Here is a 12,772-nt window from a genome sequence, read left to right on the forward strand (position 1 = left end):
AAGCAATCCTGAGCAGGAAGAGTGAAGCAGGAGGTATCACAATACCAGACCTTCAACTACACTACAGAGCAATAGTAACAAAAATGGCATGGTATTGGCACCAAAATAGACAGGTAGACCAATGGTACAGAATAGAAGACACAAAGACAAACCCACATAAATACAGTCACCTCATACTAAACAAAGGAGCCAAAAACATACAATGGAGAAAAGATAGCCTGTTCAACAAATGGTGCTGGGAAAACTGGAAATCCATAGGTAATAAAATGAAATCAAACCTCTATCTCTCACCCTGCACAAAACTCAACTCAAAATGGATCAAGGACCAAGGAATTAGACCAGAGACCCTGCACCAAACAGAAGAAAAAATAGGCCTGAATCTTCATCATATTGGTTTAGGAGCAAACTTCCTTAACAAGACTCCTAAAGCACAAGAAATAAAAGCAAGGATCAATAAACGGGATGGATTCAAACTAAAAAGCTTTTTCTTAGCAAAAGATACAATCAATAATGTGAAAAGAGCCTTCAGAGTGGGAGAACATCTTTTCCACGTGCACTTCAGATACAGCTCTAATCTCCAAAACTTTTAAAGAACTTATAAAACTTTGTACCAAAAATACAAGGAACCCAGTCAATAAATGGGCCAAGGAACTGAACAGACACTTCACAGAAGAAGATATACAGGCAATTAACAAATATATGACTCCTCTTAAAGGAAACTGTTCTGAATATTAAGTTCAATGTATTCTTCTTTTGGATACAACATAAAATTCATGCCAGTTTTTTTTTTTTTTAATTTGGATACTTTTCAAAGTTGTTTTATTGATTTTTTTCAGGAGAATTTATTTCATGTCGTTTTATTTTTAATTAACATATTGTCCATTTTTATGGTACCATGTGATGTTTTGATACATGTGTACATTGATTCATGCTCAAGACAAGGTCACATAGCCTTACCTTAAACATTTATCATTTCTTTGTGTAAGAATTTAATATCCTGTTTTGAAATATGCAATACATTGTTGTTGGCTCTTGTCACCCTAATTGTGCAATGGAATCTCGGGGATGTGTTCCTACCCTCACATTGTACCCATCGTGCCAGCTAACTTAGTACTTAGACCCTGTTTTTTTTCCCTGAAGTTCGTGGTGCTGCTCATGTTGGGAGGAAACACCGCTGTATCCCCACTGTCTTCCAGCTTCCCGTTCTTTTGGCTGAAAGTCACTTCATTTCATATCGTATCTGAGTGGTTGCTCTCTGTTTGAACTGGGCCTTTCCATTCTGCTTTCTGCTTCTTTTTTCCTTCTCTTCTAGTCTTTTTTCCTTCTCTTCTAGTCTTTTTTCCTTCTCTTTGGCCTTTCTGTCTTTAACCCCCACTTTCTCAGTCCACCAGTTAGGTGTCTTTTTCCCCAGTGACCTTCCTCACAGAGCCTCCCAGCTGCCTGCCTCACCCTGGTGGTTCTCTGGGCTGCTGCTGAGCTGCTATCCTGGAACCCGCCTTCACTCTCCTGGGTTTTTCCTACTCTCCTTAACCCCTCGGCATCCTTTTTGCAGGCAGGAAGGATCTGCAGGACTTCCACTCACCAGGGCTGCTCATGCCCTGCAGCTGAGAGCTTGCCCACCCATCTGAGTGGTCAGGAAGTGACCTGAGGACAACCCCTTGGGCCAGAGAAAACCTGTTTCTAGGAGCCACTAACCTACAAGTCAGTTTCCTCATGCCTTTTTTTCTTTTGCCAGTATTGGGAACTGAACTCAGAGCTGTACCCCAGAGCTACATCCCTGGCTCTTTTTTAATTTTACTTTTTATTTTGAAATGGTTTTGCTAAGTTGCCGAAGCTCGCCTTGAACTTTCAATCCTTCCACCTCAGCCTCCCAAGTTGCTGGATTACAGGTGTGTGCCAGTACACCCAGCCATCACTCTAATTTTTTGCCTGGTTTGCTTGAGTTCCTCAGTGCTGGTGCTGAGTCTATTTAAAGAAAATTAAGTGTAAAGGCAATAGCTACCTTTCAATATTATTGTTCAAAAAGCTTCATGTCAAACTCAATTAAAAGGCAAATAGTCTTAGGAGGCTCTAGCTCATGGGAGAGCACTTGCTTAGTATGCACAAGACCCTCCTCCACTGACAAAAAAGAAATGTGATACAAATAGGCAAAAGCAAGAAAAAGGATGATAATTCTTTCTAGCTAAGAAGTCATTACATTCTTCCCCATCCTCATTCATCAAAAATTGTATAACCTAATTAAAATTCTAAACCCTTATAAGGTTTTTAATTACTTGCTAAAGCTATTGGCCAGATGGTTAAACATAATAAAAATAATAACACTCTGAAAGGAATGAAGAAAATGTCATCAAAGTTAACAGGGTAGGGGGGAAAAAAATCTTAGAACTTTACATTGCTCCTTTTTAAAAAGTGTTTCTTGTACCGAAAGAAGTCATTTGACAACCTTCACATCATGCTGCTTGTTTGCAGCTCTGATTTGAGGTAGGTTACTAATCCTCAGGAGTAGGCATGACTTTCATTGTGGATTTGAGAATGAAAAATATGTTTGCTTTTACTTCCTAGAAGAGGACCTCAGACCTTCATGTAATTACAAGCTCAGTGAAGCAGAAATGAGCTTAGAAGGGACAGAATTCTGAAAAAGGGAAATGTCTCTTGCCTTTTTCCTACTCTGTATACCATGGTTTTGACTGTTCCCTTCTCTCTGGTTCATGTATAAAAAGAGTCTGTGGCCTCTTAACTCAGGAAGACAGGGAAGGCTGTGCGGGGTCCCTGAGCCCAACCTTCCACTGCCTGGTTTGTACTTGCAGGCAAGGACTGTGGAGGGCATGCAGGGGGGCCTCATGGCAACCTCCTGTCCTCAGCCAGGAGCAGGCAGCAGCCGCTGTCCTAACAAGTCTGTTGAGGAGAGACCCTGATGTCCCTGTCTGATCCCCTCTTGGGTGCCATAGTGCTGTCACCCACCCATCTGGAACAGCAGATTTCCTCTTTTTGATTCAGGGCTTTTACTGCTAATTAGATGCTAGTCTTCCACATTTTCTCAAAGCCTACACTTTTGATTCTTTCTGGCCCTCCAGAGTGCAGCCAGTGCTAGTTTTCTCTGTCACCTGGGCATACTGGGAACATGACATCAGCTCAGAGACCAGTGTGGCTCCACTGGCTGCACCTTCTCTGTGCGCTGGTATCTTCGAGAAAGGATGGGGCAGATGTTATTTTTTGCTACTTGGTGTAATATGAAACATGGCCCAAGCAACAGTAGCTCTTGACATTACTGTTTAACAGTTTCACACCATATAAGTGTGGAGTACAATTCAGTCTGAAACTATATATTTCATGTGCTGTTATAATAAACTGTGCTAATTAGAAGCCAGAGTCTAGCAAATTGGAAGAAAATTATAATTATTTTTTGCTTTTAGCTAAAATTATCTCTTCTTGATCTTAACAAATGCTACAGGATATAGTTAACCACCTCTGTCTCCCAAATGTAAAAGTAGCTTTAATAGAATTTAATAATCAGTTTTCTAGAAAATTATGGAAATGGAATTCTTTGCCTCTCTAGAATTTAGAGTAAATGAAAAGTAAAGCATTATTCAGAGGTCATGGATATCCTAGTAAGGTCCTTGAAGGGCAAAAGTAATGTAAAAGGCACTAATGACAAGCTCCATTTCTTCCTCTCATTTCACATTTCCGTAAGGTGGTTGGGCCTTCAGGACAAATTTCTGATGATGCTTCAGTGCATAAAATTAATGAAAAACCAGGCAAACTTCTAGAAGGAATGTATTGAGGTTCAACTTATGAAATGTGAGCTAGTTTCCTTGCAGTGTGATACTATCTCATTTTCCTGTTTATACTCCAAATTGGTTTTGTATTATTAGGGGGCAAGGAAATCATTTCCAGCTGTGTAGTGATGACCTATCTATTGAACAAGGAGGTCTCCTGGTGGGGTCAGAGAATAGCACACATCTAGTGGTGCTGAGTAAGCTTCTGGTTCTTCAAAGCTGGCCTTTCTGCTAGTATCACTGTCCTGAATTCCTAGGTCAGACCAGGTGGTCTTTTCATTTTCCTGGCTGTTAACATCGCATCTGTTACATGAGGCCCAGAATGACATGGCTAAAAGAGTGGACACCCTTTGTGGTTCTGATTCCTAGCAAGGGGCCAGGCAGCCCAGACGCACTGGGTAGCTTCTGGCAGCTACCAGTCAGGCCTTGTTCCTTGCGTCTGCCACGGTGGAAGAAGCACATCCAAGCAGTATTGTTGAGGCCTGGGACCTGTAAAGTTTGTAGGCTTTAACTCAGACACAGAGTCTGAAGTAAAAGTGAATTGAGTATTCTCAGAATTTTGTAGAAAAATTAAATCTTGCCAGGCTGTTAAAGCCACCTGGTTTGTCTGAGTAGCTCACTCCCCCTCATGAGAAATGAAATCATCCATAGCAGCCTTCCTTCTGTTTTCTTCCTCAGGTTGTCCTTGCTTTAGCTTCTGAGTGTAAAACAGAAATAATAGTGTAGACATGATAAGGATGAATTGCTCTGAAAAGCATTTTGAGTCTTGAGAAATAAAGGGAAAGGAGAGACCAGGTCTGATCCGTTTTTGGGATCTGATCCAGGACTATTTAACCCAGAATCTAGCACCTTGCTGACTCTCCGACTCTTTTTGCTGACTACATGAAAATGTTTTAGCAAGTTGATGGCACTGTTAAGCCTTATCGATGTTTCCTTGAGAAGACAGAGCTCTTGGCCATGCTGTAAGCAGCGTTAAGTCAGTTACGTGAAAGTGATTCCCTTCAACAGCAGTGAGGGATAGTCACTCAGCCTCAAGTGTATAGCCCATTCCCTGGCCTCTGGTACAATGCAGACAGAAGTCACATGCATGGTAGTCAAAACAAGAGGCTCAGGAAATATTTCCAGGGTTCAAATCACTGCATGAAGGGGAATGATGCAGAATAGGGTGAGGTTTCCTAGATAGATTTTGCCAGGACTTGAGGCCTGCCTGCACATGAGCAAGGCCAGTGATTTGGGGCTTGGCCTGTCCCAGATTAAACATGTTGGCCATGTATGTTTCCCACATCCTCAGCATCAGCTTCTGGAATTCCCCATGTGGTGTTTCAGAGGAGGGACTTTTTTCATTATGTGTATTTAATTATGATATCCTTGGCTTTGTATGGGGTACCTCTGTGAGGCTGCAGGAGAGAAGATCTTACAGCCTTCAAGGTGCTTGCTTTCCAGTAAAGGAAAGAAGCAAATACTGTCACCACAATGCGATGTGGAAATGATCTAGAAGCTCCCTGGGTGCGGGGGGGAGTTAGGATTGCATATGAAGGAACCCCATCAAGGAGCCCCGTCTTGAGGAATATCTGGTTAGGAATTTGGTGACAAGGATAAGAGGTGGAGAGAAAAGCAAGAAAAGAGGGAAAGGCTGGGGTGGCTTTAGAGAGCAGTGAATTTCCAAGAGCTTAGACCAGAGGGGCAAAGAGGCCCACCTTGGAGACCCCTGGATACTACCTCTAGGGTTGTAGATTCTTCTTATCCTTTTAATGTTATATATAAGTACCATGACTGTTTTGCCCAAACAAATGTTGTGGGAACAGAAGAAAATTCTTTCACAGAAAAACTGAAAGTTCTTGTGAAGTCTTCACTTGACCATTTTCAATTATATTAAAACACAAGGGTTATGAGGGTGTAGCTCAGTGGTAAAATGCTTGTCTAGTATGGCCATGGCCCTGGATTCAGTACCCCCCCCCCACCACCACAAATAACTAGAAGTTACTTTTTCTTCTTTCTGAAAAAAATGCAAAGATAAGTGAAGTAGTTAAGAGGGTCAGATACCATTTTGGCTCCAAGGTGGATACCAGCCTTCATATACTATAGACTGTTACCTTGTTTGGTTTGACAAACAGGCTTAACAACTACAGACTAATTAGCCCCACTTTCTCAGACAAAATAAATGGAGCAGGTTTCTGTTATGTGGATTTTCAGTTCTGTCTAAATGCTCTATGTTTTGATTTGATTGAGACATGCCATCTTGTGTGTCTTAAGGATTTATCTGATCACAAATATTCAGCCCAAGTTATTATTTTATGAAACTTGATCATAACTTGAGGTAGGAATAGGATGAAAACCATGCTATTGCAAAGACAATTTTGTTGCCCTCAGGACAGCTGAGACCATAAACACAAACCCCTACTGAGCACAAATCCCATTTCCTGTATTGACATTTCTATGGGCAATGATGAGTTTTGACAAATATTCTCCTTATTTGTATCACTTTCCTCCAAGGACAATATTATTCAATGTTATATTCTTACAAACATTTACAAAGTGATTATTATATCCCAGGTATGACCTAAGAGCGTTACAAATATTGTCATTTAATCCACATAATCACCATTTGAAGTAGATACTGTTCTTATTATTCCTGTTTCACAGATAAGGAAATCGAGGCACTAAGTGGTGCCCAAGGTCACACAGGTAGTATTAATTGCCATTTGAGTAGACTTGTGAATTAAAGTTGTGTTTGATGTCACTTGAGTGGAAAAGGATAATAATTTGCCTGAGAACTTTGCACACTGAACTCTGTGGCAGGTTTGTGTTCTTGGACCATTTTAATTGAGCTCATTTTCCACAGCGTCTTCCCTCCTGATGGCTTGACTCTCCCTTTCCCTTTCAGTCCAGGGAATGGCTGGACCAGAGGTGGCAAGAAACATACTTTAGGTGATAGTACAGATGGAGTTAAATTCCATAGCTTAGGAATAGACCTATTCTTTAGGGAAATTAAGAATTAAATCAACTTTCAAAGGTCAGTCCTGGACACCAATCACCATGTTGACTTTAGGAAAATGTATTCCGAGTCCTAAATAGCCATTGGATGGGGCACTATCTCTGTTTAAGAAGCTCATATCATTTAAGCACATGTGGTGGAAATCTATTCCACATCTGTTCCCATTCTTGACTCATTCTTGACTTGCTTTGTTGAAATGCTAAATTTAAGGACACTGTACTCCTCACAGTAGCCATTGATTCCTCTGGAGTTTTTTTGTATTTTGGTTTTTGTTTTTTTTCTAGTGGGGGCTTCTGGTTGACACATCCCACCACCATTGGGGCAGGTTGTGTATTCAGCTGTTTTCCTTTCTGTGTTTTCTCCACAGACGTGTCTTCCCCACAGCAGCGAGCTTCTGCCAAGATGAAGCCCATAGAGGAAGGGGTAGAAGATGATGACGAGGTCTTTGAACCAGTGTCTCCAAACACATTTAAAGTTCATCATCTGCCTTGATCAGAATTCAGGTTACCCAGATGGAAACTGTCCCGAAGAGATCCTGATAAAATACCAGCACTTTTCCATGGCTTTTAGATTATTTGACTTCACTGCACCCAGGCTGGCACAGTCTGAGGGCAGGAAAGTGAGGAAGGATCAAAGACAGAAAAGTCATTTTTCCTGTCCTTTTTATTCGTCAGCTTTTTCAAGTTTTATTGAGCCTTCGGTACTCAACCTCATTCTATTTTGAGATAGATATTTTCACAGTATTTTCTAGCTACAGTAGAGTATTGTTTTAACTGTTAAAATCAGAGGGCTTAGTCAATGCAAATGCTTTTTCACTTAATTTTTCCAAGTTGCAGCTTATTTTCCCCATGGAGAATTTTTTTCTCTACCAAGGCAAATCTAAAACAGGTTGTCCATTTGATAATTTTAAATTATATAATTATAATTATAATTTGAAATTAAGGCTAAGGTAACATTAAAAAGCAGGGAATCTTCTGCTTTGCTCAATTGATTTTTTTTTAATGGGACATTTTAAAGAAAGATATGATTCGACTGGTTTTCTTTTTATCCCAGGCCAGAAGTATTCCTCCACTAGATCACCTTACTTATTTGGGCACTGTAAATAGCTTGATAATGACCAGACTCATCTGAGTGTACTCATATTGCCCTTATATTATGCCACTATCTGCTGGTCTGAAACCTGAAGCTGGAATGATAATAAACAAAAGCATTTCTGAGCACAGCATCACGTTCAGCTAAACTCAGGCTCCTTGCAATCTGGAGCCATCTTGCCCCAAACCACTAGACGTGGAAATACTGTACCTGTGGGGAAGTGAGGGGAGCCAAGTGGCTTAGCAAGGTTCACAGGATGAGGTGGTGGAGGTCGGCTTCGTTTTTTGGCCTGCTTTTGGAGTGTCATATTGTTCCCTGAAGGGCAGGTCCTCAGTACCAGAGCTGTGAACATGAATGCAGCTGTGGATGTGTGGTTCACCTCAGTCAGGTCATGCCATGGATGCCCAACCTAGATATCACTGTGAGGGCCCTCATTCCAGATCTTGCCTTTCCACTAACATCATCTTTCAGGCAACAGTGGTGTTTGACTGGTCTTGCTTATTCTGTCTGGTCATTATGGCTGTGGCATGTGGCCAGGCCACTCAGTTGAGTGAGGCCTGTTGATTGACTATACTGGTTGTGTCCCGTTCATGTTTATTTTTTCTTACCCCCTAGAACCATCTGTGAGTCAGTCCCCTGTCACATTAAATAGCTAAGCAAAGTTCCAAGTGAAATTAGCTTCAGGTGAACCAAGCCCAAAGAAGTATCCCTTGCCATGAGATGACTTCTGTTAGGCAAGTAAAAGAAATGAGCCAGTCCAGGGCCACCTCATTTTCCCACATCCATTTATTTGAAGCTAGACATTTTAGTATTTCATTTGAGTTAAATTTACATGTTAGGTCACTCCTCACGGACATTTACCGCTCCCGCTGTGTCCTTCAGCTCCTGACACCTTTATCAAATACTAGCCCATTCGTGTCAGAGTGAAAGGGCTGACTTCTTTTTACTAGTACAGCAGTCTTTGGTGTTTTAAGTTAAGAATTTATTTTGGAGAAATGAAGCATTGGTGAATGGAATCCTTGGCCTTGGCTTTAAGATTGGAACCATCTATTAGATTGAACCATCTCTTTATGACCTGAATGCACACACAACTATGTTATGGTAGCTTTCCTTTAATCACTGGAGTGAGGTCAGGTAGCCCTTTAGTTTACACATGCCAATTTACAAAATCACTCTGCAGAGTAATTAGATAGGACATCCTTCCCTAAGGACAAAGTAATTTTAGATTCTGCTGCAGCTACATTTTAAATATTCCATAGACCCATGGAAACTTGGAGTTTTCTTACACTGACCCATCTTCTGGCCAGCTTATCTCACTTTGTTAACCCCATGTGGCAGAGAAGGTCATCTCTAGTGAACAGCCTGGTTGTGTTGGCAGATTATTTTCTATAGTGCTGGGAACAAATCTGTTTTAAAAGCACATTGCTAAAAGTAGGTGATATTAAAAAAAAGTTTACTGTTTTGCTAAGGTATGTGTGGGGGGGGGAGGGGGGCAGAGAGCTATCTAGATAAGACTGAAATCTCAATGTTAGGAATATTAGAAGAGCCACTTAGCCTGAATGGGAAACCTGAAACTATTTTTAAATGCACACCACCAAGGAAGACAATGAGACTCAGAGAAAAGGAGCCATAAGCCATTGAGTAGCCCTCCCACATGGACTTGATTGCAAGGTAGCAGATAAGAAAACAGAATAGAGTATCAAGTGTAAAACCTATGGATGACTTTAAATTCATTCATACAAATGAACAACCATATCTTTGTGTAACACATATATACATAGATAAAACCATTTTTGCTGCCAAAGTCCCCAGTAAGATGCTTCCAGTGTTTTTGGCATTTACTTAGCTGTGTGATCAATGTTCTGAAAATGTTCTGAAAAAATTATTCTATATATAGCCCTGAATCTATATTTAAATATAGCATCAAGTCAGTTGTATGAATCTAGAATGTAATTATACTAGAATGTGTCATTTAAAATACTCTGAGATCCCTCATATTTATATTTATAAAAAGAATAAGATATCACATACTATATTAAATCCTTCATGATATTTATCTAATAAATTAGTAATAATGGGTGCTATATAATTACTTTTCAGTCATCATCCTTGGCTTTCTGGAGTCTTTTCCATTTCTCTCATCACTGTTTCATTTTAATCATGGGTCACATATTGTACTTGGAGCTGCCCGTTTCTGCCTCTTAGGTCCTATCATGGTCCCAAAGACAGAGTCACATGACTGCTATTCCTTTGTAGAAAGCTCCTGTAACCTACACACTGCCATGTCCCCAGTGTACCCAGGTAATGACGCAGTCCTGCAGTAAAATTCCATGTGCACATGGTGGCTCCCAGCTGGGCACAGGACCTGCAGCCTCCACCTTTGGGAGGGTGATGCCCTCCTTCTTGCAAATCCCAGGGTGCAGCTCCAAGGATTCACTTTTCTTTTTTTAATTCATTTCTTTGGTGATTTCTTAAGCTACTCTACAGAAATCTTTGACCCTGTCATGCCTCAGTTTCCCCCGCTTCACCCTTTCCAACCCCTGGTTTTCCGACCTGTTTTTGTCACTTACCTAGAGCAATTAGAATTCCCGCCTCCTCAATTCAGAGTAGCAAGGATTCAGTGGGGTGCTGGGAGGGGCCTGGAGGCCGAGGCATACGCTCTGCTCTGGGTCTGCTCCTCCAGAGACAGCTTTCACCCACTCAGCCATGATTGACCACAAAGCCCCAGACACCTTGTATGCAACATCGGTGTGTCATAAACTTAAGAAGTCTACTTCTAAGTTCTATTTGCAGGGTTTCTGTTATACTTACAATGTAGTTTTTAAATACATGAGGATTTTATGAGTGCTTTATTATAGCAAAGTGTTTTTAGGTACCATTTACACTGATAACATTATAATCAAATACATTATGTCTGAATACAGCCTTATTGTTTAAAATGTCTTCATATATTGCTATTTGATCAAATAAATTTCTTAGAAAATGTGTGTGTTTTTATTTCACTCCCCTTACAAGTGACTGGTTTAGTGCTTGGTTCAGTTACCTCCAGAGGTTACGGGAATTGCTCCAATTTAGATGGTCTGAGCAGAGTGTCAGAGTGATGCTCTTGGGTCAGTGTCACTTAATTTCAAGGTGGGTCTGCCATCTTGGCTGCCTCAAAGGAGAGGGCTACAGGCAGCACAGACGTGTTGACGATACAGCAATTGAGAAGACTTCAGAATTTCACACATCTGACATTCCCTTCTAGTTTCATATGACTCAAAAAATATAAGGAGTCACATGAAAGAGTCAGAAAAACTCCCCTAGATCTGTTCTGGGGTGGGCAATGGAGACCAGTCTTCTCATGGAGAAACCCACATTTTCTTCCATGACCTCTCTGAGATCCTGGAATGGAAACTTGACAGATCACCTCTTGGCTTTCAGGAGCCAGTCTCTGGCACCTGATAAACTTGCCCCAGTCAGCTCAAAAGCTAGACTCAATGAAAAAGGGCATCTTGTGCTACCAGACAGATATTGATTCTGTGACTCGATGAGCCACATCACCTAGGCTGATGTCCAGGTTCTGGCCGTGATCTTCTTGCTGAGCCAGCTGCAGGGTAGTTTCCCTTACCTGTCTGTGCTAAGGCCTAAGAGTTTGTGCATGTCCTAGAGGTTTTCTATGGATAGGCATGGCTATACCCTGCCAGCAGGTAACATTGACAGGCCTTGGCTCTGGGTTTGTGGGAGCAGAGGTAGTGGTGGGGGAAAGGGACATGTCAAAGGTTTCTGGCTCACATCCTTGTTAATCTTTCCCTGGCTAGTGATGTGGCAGAGAACCAGCTTTCAGTGAAAAGCCTGAGTATCTTCTTCACACTGAGTTAGAGGGGCATTTGGGATAGTGGAGAACTGTCAGGTAGGCAGCTGGATATCCAAGTCTGGAAGTCAGTGGAGAGTTCTTGGCTGAAGATTCAGACTTCAAAGCTGAAGATGGCACTGTGAGCTTGACAGTTTCCTAATACATAAAGATTATTGTGTGAAGGTGTTTATTTTTCCCCCAGTGAATAAATGAATAATATTTAACGAATGAGTAACTTTTTGATCTTTTATTTTGAAATGTGTTAACATCAGAAGATATGCATAACTCAGTGAGCACGCATTTTTAAACAATTAACACATGATTTTGTAAAGTTATATATGAGTGCAAGGTCCCACTGATAGCTAGGACAATGTGACAGCACAAGTAGGTCATGTGGTTTCAGATTCCACATTGCAACTAACCTTTCAAAAACTATCACTGGTAGACTTTTCTTGCGCCATTAATAATATCCATAATTGGCTGGGTATGGGTACGTGCCTGTAATCCCAGCTGCTTGGGAGGCTGAGGGAGGTGGATCTTGAGTTTGAAGCCAGTCTCAGCAACTTAGTGAGGCCCTAAGCAATTTAGCAAGACCCTGTCTCTAAATAAAATATAGAAAAGTCTGGGATGTGGCTCAGTGGTTAAGCACCCCTGGGTTTGATCCCTGGTACAAAGGAAAAAAAAAAAAAGAGTATTACAATTGCCTCTAAAGTCTGCTAAAGTCACCTCCCTTTTTCAAAATATGTGTTAAGCCATATATTCTTCATACACTGCAACCAAATCAACGTACTGCATTGTACTGAATGCAAAGCACATGTGAGAATCTAGTTCTATCTTCTATTAAGCCAGACTTCTTATAGACTTGTAAAAATATAACCCAAAATATAACCCAAAGTTATTGTTTTTCCTTTAGTTTTCCATAATAGTTACTTTCAAGACAAACGTTCTTTAGGTTAGCATAGTCTTTTTTAAATGAAATCTCATCATCATTCTCTAAGCACTCTGCTTCTGGCCTCTGCCACCCTCCCCTGGTTCCAGAAATAAAACCCCAACTTTTTCCTTGACCTCTGGCTT

At 41.0% G+C, this 12,772-nt stretch overlaps 1 protein-coding gene across 2 annotated transcripts in view; it reads left to right on the forward strand.

Moving 5' to 3' along the window:
• POPDC1 (popeye domain cAMP effector 1) overlaps window positions 1–7,988 on the forward strand; it is a 32,495-nt gene extending 24,507 nt beyond the window's left edge. For both annotated transcript variants that reach the window (XM_079149052.1, XM_079149050.1), the window contains exon 8: window positions 7,139–7,988. In XM_079149052.1, coding sequence (XP_079005178.1) covers window positions 7,139–7,263 — 125 coding nt within the window. In that variant the 3' untranslated portion in view covers window positions 7,264–7,988. The remainder of the gene's footprint in view (window positions 1–7,138) is intronic.
• The last annotated feature ends 4,784 nt before the right edge of the window (window positions 7,989–12,772 follow it).

The sequence above is a fragment of the Sciurus vulgaris genome (genome assembly GCF_902686455.1).
Source record: "Sciurus vulgaris genome assembly, chromosome: 7".
In the NCBI taxonomy this organism is placed as follows: domain Eukaryota; kingdom Metazoa; phylum Chordata; class Mammalia; order Rodentia; family Sciuridae; genus Sciurus; species Sciurus vulgaris.